The following is a 20,120-nucleotide window of genomic DNA, read 5'->3' as shown; positions in this document are numbered from 1 at the left end:
AAGGTCCAGAGGAAACATAATCACCTGTAAGGAGTACCCAGATGGAGTTGTCAAACCCAGTACTGAGAACACCTGCGGATGAGGGAGAGTTGGGGGATTCTGGTTGTATTCTACACTAAAAGAAGTGAGGAAACCAAGAAACAAGCTGACAATGGACTGTATTGGGCTGAAAATTTATTCTGGGCAGGAAATCTGGGGGCAGAGTGTCACCATTTCCTTGCCACCAGGAATCTCCAGGGGCCTGGCCCTGGCTGCCAGCAAGCAGCAGCACATAACATGGGATGCAAGGGAGCTCACCTTCACCCTCTGCAGCCAATCAGAAAGGGTTTGACTTTTCACATCTGCAAAATCCAGGAAATTTGAATAATGTGCAAAGCAAGTCTGATCTGGCTCTGAGGGCTGCCCTAGTGTCCTCCCAGCCAGCCTCTGGGTGAGAATAGAGCTCTCCCGTGCTGACCTGGCAAATACAGATTCTCAGTTCTGCCCTTGTGGCTTCTGTCTCCCAACAGCTTACAGGATGGAAAAGAATATTTATTCCAGGCCAAGGATGAGGTGAGCTGTCCCCTCCTCACATGTTCCTCTCTCTTCATCCCATTCTTAGGACTCTCCAGTGGCAGATTCCCTTCCTCTCTCTCTTCTCTGTCTTTTTCCTTGTTTTACATATCTCATTCTTGTAATAAGACAGCCCACAGTGTGCCAACTGGATGTGTATGAAATCCATACTAAAACATGACTCCTGTCTTAAAGAGGGCCTTTTCCCTACTTGGGAGGCTGAGGAAGGAGGATCATAAGTTTGAGGCCAGCATGGACAACTTTGTGAGACCCTGTCTTAAAATAAAAATAATAGGGGCTTGGGATTTAGCTCAGTGGTTTCACCGCTTGCTGTGCAAGGGCAAGGACCTGAGTTTGATCCTCGGTACCAAAAAAATATATAATAATAATAATAATAAGATTTGGGAGTGTAGCTCAATCCAAAGGTCCTAGATTCAAAACTCAGTACTATCCCCCCAAAAAGCCTTTTCTTCCTAGTAAGATGAAATAGTTAACCACTTAACTGCTCTACCCTTTCACACCCCTGCTGTCCACTAATAGCTGCCCCAGGACAGAGGTCTTGATGCTGAGCAGTTGTTTCCCTGTCCCCCACAGGCAGAGATGAGCTCGTGGCTGCGGGTGGTGAATGCAGGCATTGCTTCTGCATCCTCAGACTCTGGAGAGCCGGGAGAGCCAGCGATGCCCAGTGCCACTCGGGGCATGACTCGGGCCATGACCATGCCCCCAGTATCACAGGCTGGGACTGAGGGGTCCGTTGTGCTGCGCAGCAAGGATGGCAGAGAGCGAGAGCGAGAAAAACGCTTCAGTTTCTTCAAGAAGAACAAATAGTTGGGGGAGGGGGACAAGACTCCAAGGCCAGCTCCCTGCCTCTGTTCAGGAAACCGCCAGGGACTGTTGACAGGGTCCACCCTCTTGTCAGGACAACTGCCTGCTGCTAGGGTCTGTTGCCAAGGTCAGCCCATCATGAGAAACTGTCACAGGACAACCCAGTGTTCCCAAGAGCAATCTTTTCTTCTGCTATTTAATTCCAGACTGATGGTGGGACCCAGGCAACCCCCATTTCTACTCCCTTAACCTCTTCTCCCCTCTTCCCCCACCCTGTGGCTCCATCTGCCACCACAGTGTGGACACTGCTGCACCCTTATAGGCCATGTGGGAAATGACTGCCCCTGCCTCAGGGTCATTCTCCTACCACAGCCAGGGCACACCATCTACCACCAGGTCCTTTGCCCCCAAGGACTAGCCAGAAACCTTTCAGAGCTGAGGTGGAATGGGGCAGGACAGGGGAGGGGAGAACAGGAGCGCCAGATGATGGAGTCGGAGGTGCTGAAGCCCTCCGTTCCCATCCTGCCTCGTCTTCTGACTCAAGTGGCTGCTTCATTCCCAACAGCTCCCAGTGGCTTCCAGGTGTGAGTTGTTCAGGGGAAACCCACAGCCTTGAGTCTGGCCAAGAAGGTGATTAAACAGCTCAGCTTCTCTCACTGCCTCTGGGTGTCTTTGCTTTCCTGACCACAGCCTCTCCACTTGAGCCCATGTTTTTCCTTTGGTTCTGGTCTTTGAGTACCAGGTTTCCACCCTGCTCCCAGCCTCCAGGCCCTCAAAGAACCATGTGGTTGTGAGAGCCTCCCTATCTTGGTCTCATTGTTCAGTGGTAATGACCTCCAAGATGCTGGGGTCACCAATGCCAAGCCTCTCTTTATGATGTTAATAAGCAGTATGCGTTCAAAGGCAGTCAGTGCTCCCCTGCCTTGTGTACTTTCTTCACTCATGATCCTCTCAACTGTCATCAGTAATGGAAGACTGGGAGCATTGCCACAATCTAATCTCAGCTGGTATTCAGCTGACAATAGAGAGCTGAACACGGGGAGGGTGATTACCAACCCCATGTTCTGTCTTCTCCCCAGTAGAATCAAGGGAGCTTACACAGAGATCAGAGGAATGGCAGGTTCCCCATCCTCTGACTAACAGAATAATGTCAACCTGGGAAGCCATAAAGTGTATCCTAAGCATGTAAAACACAAGTGCACACAAGGTGATACACTCTAGGTTGAATGAAGTACTAAAAAAGAAGCAGGTGGTTTCTCCTTTATCTCTGACTTGGCAATTAGAGGTTTCAGGATAATAGTGTTTGACTCCAGATGCTGTTGGAAGTGACCACTCCTTGGTGACTTCCTACAGAAAAGCCTTGTTCTTGTGTTGTTTTCTCCACATAAACAACCCCCTTTTCAGGCAAGCTGCCCTATCAGCATAATTGAGCAATCAGTCAAGACAGATACAGTCAACTGTGTGCAGGCCCAGGACTTGGCATAGCACAGCCCCAGAATGAGCTCCAGACATGAGATCTGGTAGGCCAGGCAGCCCACAGGACAATTGTCCCTTTCTCTTGAGATTGGGAAGTTCAGAATTCCACAGTAAATGTGGATAAATAGAACTGCAATAGCCTGTCATGGAATAATGCATCGATTCTACACAGACACCTTAGCTTGTACTTCAAATGCAGCTGTAACACCTCTGTATGGAGACAATCACATTGCAGAGTACTCAGGGAATATGGGTGTTCACAGCCCCATGTGGTAAGTCTGGGGGCTCAGGACAAATCATGGGAAATTTCAGAAGAAAGTATATGTAGGGAGAAAAATTAGTGGAGAAATGATCACATTAATGTAAAATGTGAGTGTAAATATGGCAGCCAATTACGGTGGTTCTGCAGAACCACTGAAAATGGAAAGGAAAGATGGACAATATGGTCTTAAGAGTTATCTGGATACATGTGGCAACTAAAGCTACTTTAGGGCGTGATTCCATAAGGACAGAATGGAGAAGAGGACAAATGTAGAGTCAGGTAGAGTCAGTCTTGGGGGAGATTTACAGATGTGGATGGAAAAGAGGAAAAATTCCAGGAAAGATAGCAGATGGAATGGGGCACTGATGAATACAAGACAAATCAGAGTGCAAAAATACTGTCAACACAGGCACACAAATCAGTGTGGAGATGGGGTGAGTAATTCAGAGACAGCCTTACTAGAATTTTTTATTTGATTGATTGATTGATTGCACTGCTAGGGGTCAAACCCAAGATGTCAGGCATGCTGGGCAAGTGCTCTACCACTGAGCTATACTGCCAGCCTTTTAAAAATAATAATATGGCTGAAATTACATTTTTATCAGACATCACTGCTCTAATGAGACTACAGACCTAAATGTGAAAGATAAAAACTGTAACAATAATAAAACAAAATAGAACATCTTTCAGACTTGGGGGTAGAAAAGGACATCATATAGGAAGTCTCAAAAGCACTAATTTTAAGACAAAAATTGATTAATATGACTCCATAAAAGAGGCTTCCTGTTCAGTGAAGGACACCGTGGACAAAGTAGTTGGTGAAATGGAAAAAGGTATTTGAAACAATAGGAGTAATATCTAAAATATACAAAAAGTTTTATAAATCAACAATAAAAAGGAGACAGCAGCCTGAAAGGCAAAAGATACAAACAGGAAAATTACAGAAAAGTAACTCAAAAAGTTAAGAACAAGGAGATGCTCAAAATCATTAGTAACCAGAAAAATGAAAATCAAAGCAAAAAGAAAGTACTACTTTATATCTATATGACAGACAAAAATCAGAAAACTGGAAATCAAACATTCTGGAGAAGTACCAATGACAGGATCCCTGTGCTCTGCAGGTGGGAGGCAGGCTGGTACAGCTTTTCCAGGGAACAATCTGGCACTGCTTAGACAAACTAGTTTTATGTATACCCTATGACCCAGTGACCAGCAATTGCACCCCTGGATTTACATCCCCTCACATTCTCACACAGAATTAGGGCACACATGTTACTCACAACTTTGTTCATAATGACGAGAGCATCCTACACGCGGAACATTTAATGTGTCTTATATCCAGAGACAGGCAGATAAAACACGTGGTTGCACAGCCTGGAGTATTACTCAGGAATTAAATTTCACATAGCAACTGCACACTTAGTAGGAAAAAGTAAAGAATAATGAGCTATACATACAACACCACACTATTTACATAACTTAGGCAAACATACAATGGCTGGACCTTATTTAGGTCCAGATTAGAAGAACCCTGACTGTGAAAAGACATTTGTGACAATCTAGGGGAAACTTGAGCATAAATAATTAGATATTAACATAGCATATAGGCTAGGGCTGTAGCTCAGTGGTACAGTACTCATTTAGCATGCACAGGGCCCTGGGTTAGATACCCAGCACTGAAGAGAAAAAAAGCATAGCAATGATGTTTTCGATTAGAAACCGATAGTGATGTACTTAGAAGCATGATATTATGTCTGAGATTTGTTTTGAAATACTCCAGACCCCCTACCCCCCCCCAAAAAAGTAGAGGGGGCTGAATGAAATAAGATCAGCAAAATGTCACTAATGTTGAAGTGGGATAATGGGACCAGAGGAGTTCATCATAATATCCCTGTATTTGTGCCTTTTTTTCTTTTTGGTACCGGGGCTCCAACTCAGGACCTTGCACTTGTGAGGCAGGCGTGGCGCCACTGAGCTAAATCCCCAGCCCATTTTGTGCCTTTTTGGAAAACTTCCATGATAATTTGGTTTTTTGGGGCCGGGGATTTAGCTCAGTGGTTCTGGTGCCTGCCTTGCAAGCACAAGGACCCGAGTTTGATCCCCGGTACCAAAAAAAAAAAAAAAAAAAGTCAGATAATTTGCTTTTTTTTTTTGGTACTGGAGATCGAACTCAAGTCCTTGTGCTTGCGCAGCAGGCGGCGAAACCACTGAGCTAAATCCCCAGCCCCTATAATCTGCTTTTAAAGAAAGGAAAAAAATGCGCATTAAAAGACATGACTTCCAAAAACACAGACAAACCAAATAATGTGCATTAAACTCATTAGAATGATTGCCTATGAAGAAAGAGGAATGGAGATAGAAGAGAATAAATGAAAGAATGGGGAAATAGAAGAGGGAAGGAGATGAAATGGTGAAGTCAGCTATGAAAAAACCCCTAAAAACAGGAAAGGATGGTGAATGAAATGAAAGTTTTAGAAGGATGCAAACTGTTAAAGGGATACTAATTTTGGAGACCTCAGAAAATTTTGGGAATCAGAATGGTCAGAATCCAAAATACAATTTATGAAGGTGGGTGATAGAAAATGCAGACTCTATCTTTGAGAAGGCTCTTCTGGAATATCAAAGGAAGCTGTTAGTAATAGTGAAGATTAGTGACAGCTATGCCAGAAATGGTCAATGAAGTCTCTAGAGGTGTCTGAAAGTAAAAAGTCTGAGTGCAGAGAGAAACTGGAAATGCCTGAGAAGGGAAAAGAGAGGCAAATAGAATTAGGTGGCAATGAATGTCGATTATTAAAATTGGAAGCTTCTCCCGGGGGAGGTGTATGGCATGCCTCTAATCCTAGCACTTGGGAGGCTGAAGCAGGAGGATTGCTGCGAGTTTGAGGCCAGCCTGGGGACACAGTAAATTTAAGGCCAGCCTGAATTACAGAGCAAGATCTTGTTTTTAAAAAAAGAAGCAGCTTCTGAAATGCCCAGGAAATAAATTTAGTGAAACATATCCAAGTAGCTGGGAGGGGGCGGGGAGAAGAGCTCGGGGAATTTGTGCCTCGACGGCATCAGCGAACTCACAGAATCATCACAAGGCGGGATAGTGATTGTCAACCACCCTGGTACCTCTATTTGGAGATAAACAATCCATCTATCTTCACAAGCATCTGTTGGGTAGAGGGTGATAGTGAATAATCCACCTAATAGTTTTCTTTTTTGCCACCAGGAGGTACCCTTGAGCCGCAGCTGAATTATGAAAGCTTAGTCGAGAGGCATGGTTGCAGCTTGGTGTGGACGGGAAGATGCCGTCCCACCCGAAAACGAGGAATTTCTCTGGGCCTCTGAACCAAGTATTTCTTTGGTGTGCCCACCACGGACCGGGAACTGTGATGGACACACGATTAGAGCTTACGCGCTTACTAGAGAGAAAACCAGCCCACGTTATACATGAACAAACTAACCTGACTAAGTGTAGCTTGGGTAGAAATGCCTCAGACCTAACCCAGCTCTGCCACAGATCATCTTTCTGCTCTTGGTTCTGTTTCTTCCACAATGAAGCAAAAACTTAAAATTGTTCAAAGAGCTACCCCCAAAATGACTAGGTTTGCTTAAAATGCGGCGCACCTGTATATCTGTAATATTACCCTCGCTGCCATATAGACTGATAAGCCTGCTAAGAAAAGCCTCTTTTAGGAGACCCATTGAGATAACCCTTTGTCATCAGCACTCCCCTCCCCAGCTTGCCCAATAGCACGATCCATTGTAAGGGTTAGTGACTCCACCGGGCTTCCCATTTTACCAAGACAGTGGTTGCGTCCCGAGCCTTTCTGACGCTTAAAACGCGACCCCTTCCCAGGGCGGTGATTGGCTAGTTGAGGCTGAGGGGAGGCCGACAGACGTCTTGCAGCTCAGTCACCAGCTCCCCCTCCCACCTGGGTGTTGGGCGACTATCTGTGTGAGGACGCGGGATTGGTCCGTCGCCTCCCGCGAGGGGTTGGGGAACTGAGTAGCGCGCACTCGCGCGTGCGTGAGCTGGCGCGCGAGAACGGGCCCGGTCGCGCCGAGGCTCGAGCGGCCGTCGCCATTTTGTAGGGTTCTCTCTGACGCGGGAGCCGCCGCCACCACTGCCGCTACCCGGAGGTACGAGGAGGTTTTAGGGATGTGTGGGAATCCCGCGGGCGGGTTGAGTCGGGCCCTCTGCGGACCGGCATGACCGAAGAACTGGGTTTCTCATCTTGCTGCCGAAGGTCCGGAGAAGACAACAAGAGGAGGCGGGACCAGGTCTCCAGAGGGGGCGGGGCAGGGGTCGAACTGAGTCTTTGTTGGGGTGAAGGAGCTGGAGGTTGGGCTGCAAGGAATGGAGTCCGGGTTTGGGGCCAAAGAGGCGTTTTTATTCTTAACAGTATCTTGGAAAGTGATTCCGCGCCGTGGAGAGGTACACAGATTTCCCTCCAAAATCGTGTTACCACGTACTTCATGCCTTCTGCTTCGGTTTTTCTTTTTTCCTCCCTGTTCAGAAACATGAAACAGCTGTGTTAACTCAAACGCGCCTCATCTTGAGATATTGACAATATTGTGCATGCTGACCTCGGACCTCTTGTTGGCACTCCACACTCTAAGAACAAACCGCTCTTCCTCTGTCAGGGAAGAATAATGAACGTCTGTGTGAAGGCTTTGAAGGTGCCAGGAACTTTGTAGGATTAAGCTCAAATGCTGCGGTGCATTAAAATTTCCCATATCACCCCTGAATTTTGAAGTCTTGTTTCTTCTCTTCCAGGCTCTTGTCAGGATGGTGAAGCTGTTCATTGGAAACCTGCCCCGGGAGGCCACAGAGCAAGAGATCCGCTCACTCTTTGAGCAGTATGGGAAGGTGCTGGAATGTGACATCATTAAGAACTACGGCTTTGTGCACATAGAAGACAAAACTGCAGCTGAGGATGCCATCCGAAACCTGCACCACTACAAGCTGCACGGGGTGAACATCAACGTGGAAGCCAGCAAGAATAAGAGCAAAGCTTCAACCAAGTTACACGTGGGCAACATCAGTCCCACTTGTACCAACCAAGAGCTTCGAGCCAAGTTTGAAGAGTATGGTCCAGTCATCGAATGTGACATCGTGAAAGATTATGCCTTTGTACACATGGAGCGGGCAGAAGATGCAGTGGAGGCCATCAGGGGCCTTGACAACACAGAGTTTCAAGGTGAAATGCCCTGGGGCCTGGGTGGCAGAGCTCAGTGGGGTGTAGCTCAAAACTGAGGCAAGAACACAAGACCTTGGGGCTGGTAGAATAGTCTCTTCCATTCTCTTTTAGCTCAGAATAATAGATTGTGTTCATCACTTTTAAGCATAACTTACTCTTGGGGAAGCAAACAGTTCCCCTATTCAGGTTTGCTGAGATACTCCTCAACAGCTATGCAAGATCACAAACTGGGTTGCTTTATTCTGTGGTCTTCATTCACTGATATGAGTGGTGTTGGACGGCTAGCTTGCTGGGTAAATGGGTATTACCTGGGAGAAGGGTGGTTAAAGATCTGTGGTTTACCTGTTTCTTTTATTGTGACCAAAGATGCCTTTTACTTGAGGGTTTAAATGCTTAGAATTTATGGTCTATTCTCTTGGGTGATGGGTAGTGGTGGGAAAGACTGGAAAAGGTATCTACAGGAATTCAGGTATTACAAATCTGGCTGGTAAACCTGGATTTGGGGGGAGTACCTTTTGGGTGCTCAAATTTGTTCAGTCTGTGGACTATACAAGCAAAGCAAAAAAAAAAAAAAAAAGCCACAGACCATTCTGCTCTAACTAGTATTATTTAACCCTGAGAGGGGGGATAAAAGAAAATTTCTAAAAATTCAAGGTTGCATAGGAATGATGGTCTTGTTTCTGATGAGATTCCAGTAAGGGCATCATAGAGCAAATATTGTTTAAACTGATAATAAAGGGACCTGTGTTGTTTTAATACTATAGGAGGTTGAAAACTGTAGCACTGTGTTAATATGGTAGCCACTAAGTGTACATTAATTGAAATTAAATACAATTTAAAATTCATGTTTTCATTTATACTGTACATTTTTCAGGTACTTAGTAGATTTAAGAGAGTAATGGCTACTGTTTTAGCACATATAAAACATTTCCATTATCATAGAAAGTTCTGTCGCATAGCACTGTTCTGGAAGGTTTGTTTTTTTTTTTAAGGTTTTTGTTAACAATACGTTGGACCACACATTCACAGCCACTTTTCTCCTTCCTAAGTCAACACCCTTTTTGTTCTGAGTGCCACTAAAAAAGTTGTTAAGTACTTAGGCCAGGCTTGATGACGCATGCCTATAATCCTAGCATTCTGGGAGACTGAGGGAGGAGAATGACAAGCTTGAGCCCAGCCTGGACAATTTAGCGATTTAGCAGCACCCTGTCTCAATAAAAAAGAGCAGGGGAATGTAGCTCAGTGTGAAGGCCCTGGCTTCAATCCCTACTACCAAGGAGGAAAAAAAAGTATTTAAAGGCCCTTCCTCTGCTAAGCCTAGAAAATAGGATGAAAAGAAATAATGGAATAAAAGGAAAAGTTCAACAGAGAACAGTAAGAAAATATACAAATAGTGGAGATTGGTGGAGGAGCACCATCAAGAATCCCTGCCTGCAGCCAAATGATGTCCTGGTCTTTAGCTACTCTTTAAAGCATAGTTCAAAAGTTGTAGGTACATACTGCCATTAATTAGCAAATGGACAAGTGTTTTAACTTCTCTGTGCTTCATTTTACCCACTTACAGAGTTAATGATCCCTGCCATACCTCCCTCACAGTAGTAAAACTAGAATGAGGTAATAGATGTGAAAGTGTTTCGACAATAAAAGCAGTGTATGATGAAAGGAAAATGCTGTTTGCAGCCACTATTCCTGTTCTGGTTAGAAAATTTGGGGTTTTGTTGGGTTTTGCTTGTTTTTTGTGTGTGGGTGTTTGGGTGCTGGGGAGTGAACCCAGGGCCTTTGCACCATACTACTGCACCATACTACATCTCCAGACCTTTTTTTGTTTTGAAATGGTCTTATTAAATCATGAAGTTGCCTAGGAGGGACTGGAATTTATGATTCTCTTGCTTTAGCCTCCCAGAGTCCTGGAATTACAGATATGCATATCTACACCCAGCTTAGAAAGTTATTCAAAATGTAATAGTTAAGCTTTCCTGATTTATTTAGTTTTTTAATTTGTAGTTTTTAAATATTTTGAAATGCTAGTGTACACCAGCTTTACAAGTGTTGTTATTATTATTATTTTTTTGGTACCAGGGATCGAACTTGGGTCCTTGCGCTTTCGAGGCAGGCGGTGGAACCACTGAGCTAAATCCCCAGCCCCAAGTGTTACTATTTTCATTTGACATGGAAGGGAGATCATTGGTGGATAATGGAGAGTGAGAAGGGAGGGTTCTTTCTTGGCAGGTAACAAAATGTAAAAGGATGTACAACTCAGCTACAAACTCTGCAGAGGTATTCTAGTAGTGTACTAATGTATGCTTTTTTTTTCTTTTTTTGCAGTACTGGGGATTGAACCCAGAACCTTCACACTGAGTTATATCCCCAGGCCTTTTTATCTTTTTAATTTTGAGATGGGCTCACTAAGTTTGTCCAGGCTGGGGTCAAACTTGCAATCCTTCTGCCTCAGGCTCCCAGAGTACTAGGATTGTAGATGTGTGCTGCCGTGTTTGGCTCTGCCCTTAGCTTTTTAACATACAGTTGAGTAAAATAAGAGGAGCAAAAATACATATAAGGGAAATCAGTTACCAGGCAGCAGTTGGCTTAGAATGATTGTGTGGGGGTTTTTTTTGTTTGTTTGTTTTAGTTTTAGGGTTGGTTTGTTTCCAGGCCCTGGCCTGATGAAGGTCCTGTAGCCCTCCAGGTACCTTGCTGCTCCTGGTTTTGTTTTGTTTTGTTTTGTTTTGTTTTTTGGTACCAGGGATCAAACTCAGGACCTTCGCTTTTGAGGCAGGCAGCGGCACCATTGAGCTAAATTCCCAGCCCAGGTATTGGTTTTTTGATGCTGGAGATTGAACATGATAAGCACGCACTCCACTGAATTACACTTCCAGGCCCAACCATGTGTTGTAATAAAGCAGGTGTAATTACTTAGGAAGTAGCCAGGTGTGGTGGTGTAATGCTTATAATCCCAGCACTGTAGGAGGCTGAGGCAAAAGTATCCCAAATTCAACCCCGTCCTGGGTAATTTTAGCAAGACTTTCTCAGAAATAAAAAAGGGCTGGTGATACAGCTCAGTGAGAAGGCCCTGGGTTCAGTCCCCAGTCCCATCCTAAAAAAGGGAAGGTAATACATGATTTTTTAAATGTCAAAACTTCTTTAGAAAGTGCAGACCCCAAACTGAATTGAAGAAAAATCTTTTACTTGATTTTCAGTGTCTCTCTGTGGCTCCTCTGGAGAGAGTGGTCTACTATGAATTAAACATACAGACATTTTAGTAGCCAGCTCTGTTTTATTTTTCCCAGATGACAAAAGAAGGTTTAGGATTGGACAGTAAGTCACGGTTTTATAGAAAGTATAATCTAGATACCATTTGGCACAGTTTTCAGTTTAAAACCTTATTGGTCATCTACTAATGAAGGAGACTGTGAAAAGTGCCACTTTGGGCTTCTTTTGAATTTTCATTACTGTATTTAATGGCTGCCATTTAAGCCTTTACATGTATAATTTCTAAAAGGAAGCAATAGAACCACAGTTTACCTGGGTCTTTCAGTGTATGTTTCCTTTCCACAAGCAACAGTGAACAGTTTGCATTAGAAAACCCTAGGAATCTGTTTCCAAGTAAACCATTCAGGAAGCTGAATTAGGAAGGAAATATTTAAGTAATGGTGTCTCATTTTTTTGGTATTAAATCAGAATCCCATTGTTTCTCAGCTTCATTTCCAGCCTTCTGGATCTTGGCATATGGTAGAAGCCAAGAAATTAAGACCCCCAAGTTTTCCCACCTGGGATTGAACTCAGGACCTTGCGCTTTCGAGGCCAGCACCAGAACCACTGAGCTAAATCCCCAGCCCTACCTCTCAGTGTTTTAATACTCTTCTGTTCCAGCTTTCTAGAGAAAATATGTAGAGGTTACTGAAAGCTTTGGGTTGTCCACATGTAGTAGCATGGTAGAATTTAATCGCCTTTTAATTTTCTTTGCCCTGGTTTGTAAAGGTACTAGAAGAGTACAGTACTTTTCAACTATAAGAACGTTAGGAGAGTTGGTTGTGGCATGTCTGTAATCCCAGGACTCAGGAGGCTCAGGTGGGAGGCTCTCAAGTTCAAGGTCAGCCTGGGGTACATAGCAAGTTCAAGGCTGGACTACATAGGGAGACCTTGTCTCAAAAAAATAAAATAAAACAGACTGTAGGGGACTTACACTGAAAGCCTGGTTTTAACTTTTGGAATGACTGTTAAAAGACAGAAAACAAAAACACTTATCACTTCTGTTACAGGTCTTTTTAGTTATAGGTAAAAATTTTGGGTTTTTTGATGGGTTTTTTTTTTTTGGCATCCTTTCACAACTACACACAGGTAGATTTAACAACAGCTATTTATAAATTTAGGGTTTCCATTCCCCTAAATTAAAAAAGACTGAAGATTTTCGTATCAGAAACAGGTAAAATCACTAGGTTTTCTCTAAAACAGAAATCCAGAATCTGTATGATAGCCAGCTGTGTTTTTCTATTGTGTTGATCACTGTAGGGTTTTTTGTTTTTTGGTACCGGGGATCAAACTTGGGTCCTTGCATTTGCGCAGCAGGCGGCGAAACTACTGAGCTAAATCCCCGGCCAAAGAATCTATAAAGTGTTAAGTTTAATTGGATTTTCTTATAGATGTTGGATTGGTAGCTTTTTAAATTAACATCGTTACTGTGACCTCAGAATTAGAGCACAGTTTCTGTCACATACTTTAATGTCACCATGCATGTTTGTAAGCCAAGTAACTTATAATCCTCTAGTCTAAAGGAAACTCTACAATTGATGTAACAGATACAGCAAATGTAGGCAGGAGCTGGGGGTGGTGGCACGTGCCTTTAATCCCAGCAGTTGGGAGGCTGAGACAGGAGGATCACCGTGAGTTTGAGGCCATGTTGGGCTACAGAGAGAAAGTTCAAGGCCAGGCTGGGCTAAGTAGCAAGACCTTGTCTCAAACTAAACTTCTGAGGGTGATTGGGAGTATTTAAATATCTGAAAACAGTGGGATGGGTGACTGTCTTCACTTACTGCCATTTGCTATCCATTGATGGTTATTGTGTGATGATGGATGCTACCTGCAGCTGGAGGTCAAAAGCCTGAGCATCTTTGTTTTTTGCTAAAGTGAGTTTTAAATTGAAGGCAGAGCTGGGTGTGGTAGCTCACCCCTGTAATCCCAGTGCTCAGCAGGAGGATCCCTGTGAGTTCAAGGCCAGCGTGGGCTACATAGTGAGTTGAGGGCCAGCCTGAACTACGTGTCAAGACCCTATCTCAAAAAAAAAAAAAGTTGAAGATGGGACCTATTGGAAACTAGGTCAGGCATCTTAGACATTTGAGTAGAACTGATTTTTTTTTTGTACTGGGGACTCGAACTCAGGACCTTGCACTTTCGAAGCAGGCATTGGCACCACTGAGCTAAATCCTTGGCCCAGGTAGAACTGATTTTGACTAAAGTGATTTGAACCCACTAACCTGCTCTTCTCAGAGCCCGTCAGTGCATGGTACGCTTCCTACATCCTGAGTTGGGGTGTTTGCAACAGGGTGGTGAAGCACAAGGCTTCTATTGCACAGCTACTAGAGGGTCTGTTGAAAAGAGAGCAGTTAGCTGATGGTGGAGGGAGGATTTGTTCTCAGTAACCCTTGAGTGATGACAAGTCCCTTTTCTCTACATCTGTACTAGTTGCCTTTTGGCTACCATTTAAAAAGCATTGGCTTTATCTGGAAAGTCTTAGCAGTTCGAAACAATTACTACCAAGACTACTACTTTTTCCCAAATTCCTTTGAAAGACTTTGAAAGCTTTCACAGGTAAGGGCTTCTGGGTTACATAAGCTCTAGGCAAAGATTGTTTCTTCTCTTAGCTGTTCTTTAGTGCTGGTCATTTCCCAAAAGCATGGATAGACCATTAGGTAAACGTTGCCTAAAGTAAAAAATCCCCTATAAAGAACTGTTGGCTTTGTGGAAGGATGAAATGCTGGTGATTCTATTCCATGGTAACACATTGTCCCCAAGAAGCTGGTAGTATTTCAAGATCTAATTCTTGTTGAGAGACCTTGGTCAAATAGTTTTTCTTTGCAGAAAAAAGTGATTGTGGGGTGCTGGGCAAGGTGGCACATGCCTATAATCCCAGCACTTGGGAGGCTGAGGCAGGAGATTCGCCATGAGTTTGAGGCCAGCTTAGACTAAATAGTTCAAGGCCAGCCTTAACTACATAGCAAGACTGCCTCTCTGTCTCTCTCTTTCTTTCTCTCTCTCTCAAAAAAAAGTGTTGAGGGAGGGATTTGAAATCTAGAGGGTCTTATGACTTCCACAAGTATGGGAGATGAAGCAGATTGGTAAGTCTATGATTTGGATATCCACCATAGCTTTCTGATGACACATAGATTGCTGGAGGAAACAAGATAGAAGATTGCTGTTGGATTTTTTGTTGGATTTTGCTTGTTTGTGTCTTGGAGTGCTGGGAATCAGACCCAGCATCTCATGCATGCTAAGCACCTGCTCTTACCACTGAACTAAACCTAGCCCATTGCTACGGTTTTTAAACTACAGTAATGCTTAGGTCTTACGTGGCCCTAAGTAAATCAGTGAAAGGTGAGGAAGATTTATCTTCCAAATGTGGTCTAACTGAGGGAGGATTTTGTTGATGTTTGATTTGGAAGTATTGGCAGGTTTTGAATTGTTAACAGATAACAGTATTATTGAAAATTAGAAAATTTTTACTTGTTGGGGAGGAAGAAAAGTTAATGAGAGAAGTAGGAAGGAATCTGGTCTGCTAGTGGTATAAGAAAGGATTGACCGCCAGGCATGGTGGTGCACACCTATAATCCCAGCATTTGGGAGGCTGAGGCTGAAGGATTGCCATGAGTTCAAGGCCCATCTGAACTACATAGCAAGACCTTGTCTCAGAAAAACAAAAAACAAAGTTAAAAAAAAAAATTGAGTGGTCTCTGAGGACTTAGATTTTCTAGCTCTGATCTGAATTGAAACCAGTTCAGCTACATTTTTGTAGAGGATTGCTGAAATAGGGTTACAGCAGTATGTGTTTGTGTATCTTACGCTTACTTTCATTTGAGGGAAAATAAAGAATGTCAGTCAGGGGTGGTGGTACATGCTTGTAATCCCACCATTTGGGAGGCTGAGGAAAGAGGATTGTGAGTTCAAGCCTGGACTACATAATGAGACTCTGTCCCAAAATCCCTCTTCTCCAAAAAGAAAAGAATGTCAGTGGGTTTTAATAAATTTTCTTAATCTGTTTCCTTAAGGCAAAAGAATGCATGTGCAGTTGTCCACCAGCCGGCTTCGGACTGCTCCTGGGATGGGAGACCAGAGTGGATGCTATCGGTGTGGGAAAGAGGGACATTGGTCCAAAGAGTGCCCAGTAGACCGTACAGGGCGTGTGGCAGACTTTACTGAGCAGTACAATGAACAGTATGGAGCAGTACGCACACCCTACACCATGGGCTATGGGGAATCCATGTATTACAATGATGCATATGGAGCACTCGACTACTATAAGCGCTACCGGGTCCGCTCTTATGAAGCGGTGGCAGCGGCAGCTGCTGCTTCTGCATACAACTATGCGGACCAGACCATGTCTCATCTGCCTCAAGTCCAGAGCTCAGCTGTGACCAGTCACCTCAACTCCACTTCTGTTGATCCCTATGACAGACACCTGTTGCCGAACTCTGGTGCTGCTGCCACCTCAGCTGCTATGGCTGCCGCTGCTGCCACCTCTTCCTCCTATTATGGAAGGGACAGGAGCCCACTGCGTCGTGCTGCAGCTGTGCTCCCCACAGTTGGAGAGGGCTACGGTTATGGCCCAGAGAGTGAGCTGTCTCAGGCTTCAGCAGCTGCACGGAATTCCCTGTATGACATGGCCCGATATGAACGGGAGCAGTATGTGGACCGAGCACGTTACTCAGCCTTTTAAGAACTGGAGGTGAGAGTGGGGTGGATGTGGTTAGGAGATTCTGTTTAGTTCCTTTGCGAGAGACCCTTGCTTCATAGAGGGTAGAGCCAACCTGTTTGCTGTTGGGATAGTGTCCAAAAAGTACAAATTGTATGTTAGTATTTAGTATTTCTTGACCTTAGGCCATGGATTCATTTGGCCTTTTGAAGTTTTAGTGTGTGGCTCCAACTTGTTCCTTCTGAGAGCACACAAACTCATTTTGTGAGAATATTCTTTAATAAGTTGAAAACAAATTTTGGATTATAGTAAATAGTGTAAGAGCCAGGTATGGTGGTGCATGCCTGTAATCCCAGCACTCGGTAGTCTGAGGCAGGAGGATCGTTGTGAGTTTTTAGGTCAGCCTGGACTACAGAGACCCTGTCTCAAAAAGAAAAAGGAAAAGAAAATATTGTAAGAGAACTAACATTAGTTCTCTGTATGTAAGAGGCATTTTCTTACACAGGGATGTGAATTAAGGCTTACAGAAGTTCAGTATTTTGCCCACTGTCATTTGGTAAATGAGAAGTAAGAATTCGAATTCAAGCTTATCTTACTCCAAAACCAAAGCTCTTTGCATGGTCAAAGTTGCTGTGATAAGGTGAACGCTGTAGGTTCAGAAGTCATAATGGATAGCACATTGAGAATTTTAACTTTAGCCTTCTGGTTTGCTAATAAAACTTACTGAGTCATTATATATGAAGTTCTTCAAATGTCATATTGGCAAGCCAGGTAAAGTCCTACACATGTTAAGTATTGTGTTCTAAGATACTTATTGAATACTGAATGTTTTGATGCTCTGTCCCATACAGTCCTTTCTGTATTCAGATCCAGAGCATTGTTTTATACAGACATTTAGCCCATGTAGCCTGTGATATACATGGGTTTCTTCCAGCAATGTTCGTTTTTTAAGAGAGGAACACTTTAGGAATTAGATACATTGGTAATTTTCTGATGTGCCTAAAAACCCATAGGTGGCGACTCTGAAAATTTAGTTTACCTATGTCAGAAAATGTGTATCAGAGGTGTTCAAATGGCAATAATTAGCATCTAGAAATTTCAAGAGAGTAGAAATGGCGGCATGACAACTTCACATTCTCATGGTTTTCCTTGTACTTTGAAATTGTCACTTGAATTGGAGCCCCAGTAGTAAGATTAACCTGAATTAACCACTGTTTCCAAGGTTCCTGATTTATCCCCACCCCTGGTATATATGTAGATGAAAACAGGAATTTGCTCTTTTTTGTGAAGTGAGGAGCAAATATGCCATGAGCCTATGATGAGTTATATCCTACATGACCTTGTCAATAAAACTTTGGATTTTCTTAGGCCATTGTGCAGCAGTAGGTATTCATGTGTATTAAGTAGATAATTCTAAAACCTGTGGATTTTACCATTAATTTTTACAGCTGGATCAACCATGAGGTGAAATGCCTCTGAAGTAAGTTGATAGCAGTCTATTAAATAACTTGTTTTTCTTAATTATGTTTCAGAGTTAAATATTAAACTTTGCAGTCTTTAAAGGGTATTGCTAGGGCATTTTAAAAATAAATTTTAACTGGGAGGCAAGTGGTTGTTCAATTAACCTCTTTTTAGTGATGACTTTTAAAGAAACTTACCTTCCAGGTGTGAACCTCAAATGGACTGAATAACCCTGAGTTGGTTGCAGTCCCAGGAGTCTGATGTTAATGAGGCTGCCAGGATGAAATACAACACAACTGTTGGGGATCCAAATTCGGGTCTCACCCTAGCAGAACTGATCAAGAACGTCACAACTTTTGAAGTCGATTGGCACAGATCAAGACCAAGATTTGGCCCTTTGTCTGTAATAAGTAGAGGAACTTGGTGTGAGTTAACTTTTTTTTTCCCCCAGCCATTGATGTCTGGAGTTTCCATCATCACTGGAAGAATTAGAGAAATCTAGCAGTGATTTATTTCTTCTTTTGAGTTGGCAAGGGAGCTTTGGTCAATTTGGGGAACTACTGGAACATGTGGCTCTAAATTTGTGACAGTGTGACATGTAGATGTATTGGAAATGATTGAGTAACCGACCACTCCTTGAGACTATCCTTTGTGACTGTGATTTTTGGAAATTTGTTTATGTGGAAGATTAAAATAAAAGGAAACACACTTAGAATGATATAGTTAGGCTGGGCATGGTGGTACACACCTGTTGTAGTCCCAGCTACCTAGGAGGATCATGAATCACTTGAGCCCAACAATTGGGGCCAGCCTGGGGATCTTTACCCCAAAAAAAAGAACAGTTGGGGCCAGGGGTTTAGCTCAGTGGTTCCGCCGCCTGCCTCACAAGCGCAAGGACCTGAGTTTGATCCCCGGTACCAAAAAAAAGAACAATTGGCCATATTTGAAATCTTAGCTTCTGTTTTTCCTGGACCTAAAAAATAAATTGTAGTTCTTGATACTGTGTGTATGCCCATTGTTGGCCTAACAGCCTTCTATCCCAGGTTATTTTGCTTAAAAGATAAGTGTCAGCTAAGCATGGTGGCTCAAGCTTGTATTTCTAGCAGTCTGGGAGGCTTAGGCAGGAGGATTGCAAGTTCAACCCCAGCCTAGGCAACTTTGTGAGATCCTGTATCAAAATAATAAAAGGGCTGAGGATGTAACATATTCATTGCAAAGGCCCTGGGTTCAAGTCCCAGTAGCACAAAAACATTTAAAAAGGATTAAGAAAATGAGAAAGTTGAATTTATCACCAACATAGTAATTTTCAGAAAATTACTTGCCCTGTTACTCCTATAAGTAGATTTGTGTATATGTAGCAATTAGTAGATACTTAGGTAATGTTGTGGGATGTAAGTTTGATGCAGTCTGACTTGGTGTTGTTTTGTTCTTTGTTTTTTTCCCCCCTGGAATACAGGACGGGACCAGGGCCCTTGTACTCGGAGCCAAGCTGCTCTCCAGGCAATGTGTAAGCCTCTTGTGTTGTGCTCTCTTTCAGGTAGGATAATTGCGGACTGAACCCTCGGGCTGCGGTCATAAATGAGAACTTGCTCCGCGCGGTCCCTTTTGCCGGGATGTTTCCATTGCTTCATGTTTCAGTAAACAAAGGAATTTGTGACCAACTATGTTTTCTTTCTTAATTTAATTCTTCTAAGTTGACTTTTCTTTCCTCTTGATACTAGTGTCTGTAGCCTTTCAATCTGTTCCTTATTCTCAGCCTCTGAGCAGCCCTAGGTAAGGATTATGCTGGCATCCCCTTTTTCCTGTACAGTGGAACCCCTCTTACCTTCCTTTTCCTTAGGAGTTGAACCCTTCTCCCTGCCTACCTGCAGCATCTCCTTTCCCTTTAAAATGACCATGTAGTAGCAAGCAGCCTTTTCTCTGTTAAATCTGGACTCTTAACATTGAAGCTACTCTTTTGAAGTTGCTAGGACCATTGGGGGTTTTGTTGTTTTGTTTTGTTTTTTGTCTGACCTGTGATCGTGATACAGCATTAGCTGAAATTTAGCCGTGTTTTCTCCGCTCCCCCCTTTTTTTTTTTTTTTGACAAATAAACATTTCTAACACTTATCTTTTTGTGTTTGTGTGACTTCTGATTCTTTCCCAGTTGTGCCCAAGGTACAAAATTCAAATGAGTAGACATCATAAAATTTAGATGTAGGAGGAAGCATTCAGTGAAATGAGTATAGGGATATGGCTTCAAAATAGGTACTATAGTGGTAAGAAGTTAGCCAGAATCTTGAAACACTGATAAATACACTGCAGCTGGTAGTCAGGCTCCTTTTTTTTCTAAATAACTAGAACTGTTCTTCCACTGTTAATCTAGCAAACCCCAATTAGTAGAGAAACCCCATAGGAAGCCTAGCATCAGCAAAAGGCTGAACCACAGTCTTTTTTTTTTCCTTTTTGCGGG

The 20,120-nt window shown here is 43.3% G+C and overlaps 2 protein-coding genes across 18 annotated transcripts in view; both read left to right on the top strand.

The window, feature by feature from the left end:
• Sptbn2 (spectrin beta, non-erythrocytic 2) overlaps positions 1-2,030 on the top strand; it is a 40,117-nt gene extending 38,087 nt beyond the window's left edge. For all 7 annotated transcript variants that reach the window (XM_087204988.1, XM_004852275.4, XM_021264516.2 and 4 more), the window contains 2 exons: positions 510-552; positions 1,147-2,030. In XM_087204988.1, coding sequence (XP_087061114.1) covers positions 510-552; positions 1,147-1,380 — 277 coding nt within the window. In that variant the 3' untranslated portion in view covers positions 1,381-2,030. The remainder of the gene's footprint in view (positions 1-509; positions 553-1,146) is intronic.
• A 614-nt stretch (positions 2,031-2,644) lies between these two features.
• On the top strand, positions 2,645-19,777 carry Rbm4b (RNA binding motif protein 4B). 11 transcript variants are annotated; one of them, XR_015448854.1, is made up of 5 exons: positions 2,646-7,243; positions 7,881-8,304; positions 15,564-16,240; positions 17,873-18,093; positions 19,125-19,777. XR_015448854.1 is itself a non-coding variant. In XM_087205008.1 (4 exons), the coding sequence occupies exons 2-3, from the start codon at positions 7,893-7,895 to the stop codon at positions 16,229-16,231; spliced, it is 1,080 nt and encodes a 359-aa protein (XP_087061134.1). In that variant the 5' UTR covers positions 2,645-7,243; positions 7,881-7,892; the 3' UTR covers positions 16,232-16,240; positions 19,125-19,777. The 11 variants fall into 11 exon arrangements, 9 of the variants coding, with proteins under 9 accessions (XP_087061134.1, XP_087061132.1, XP_021120191.1 ...); XR_002397369.2 differs by lacking the exon at positions 2,646-7,243 and adding an exon at positions 7,383-7,538; XM_087205008.1 differs by lacking the exon at positions 17,873-18,093 and having other exon boundaries at positions 2,645-7,243.
• The last annotated feature ends 343 nt before the right edge of the window (positions 19,778-20,120 follow it).

The sequence above is a fragment of the Heterocephalus glaber genome, unplaced genomic scaffold (genome assembly GCF_053883595.1).
Source record: "Heterocephalus glaber isolate CG9 unplaced genomic scaffold, H.glaber_assembly_v1.0 deba00000594, whole genome shotgun sequence".
Classification (NCBI taxonomy): Eukaryota; Metazoa; Chordata; class Mammalia; order Rodentia; family Bathyergidae; genus Heterocephalus; species Heterocephalus glaber.
Note: the sequence above shows the minus strand (reverse complement) of the source record. Positions and strands in the feature narration are given on the sequence as shown.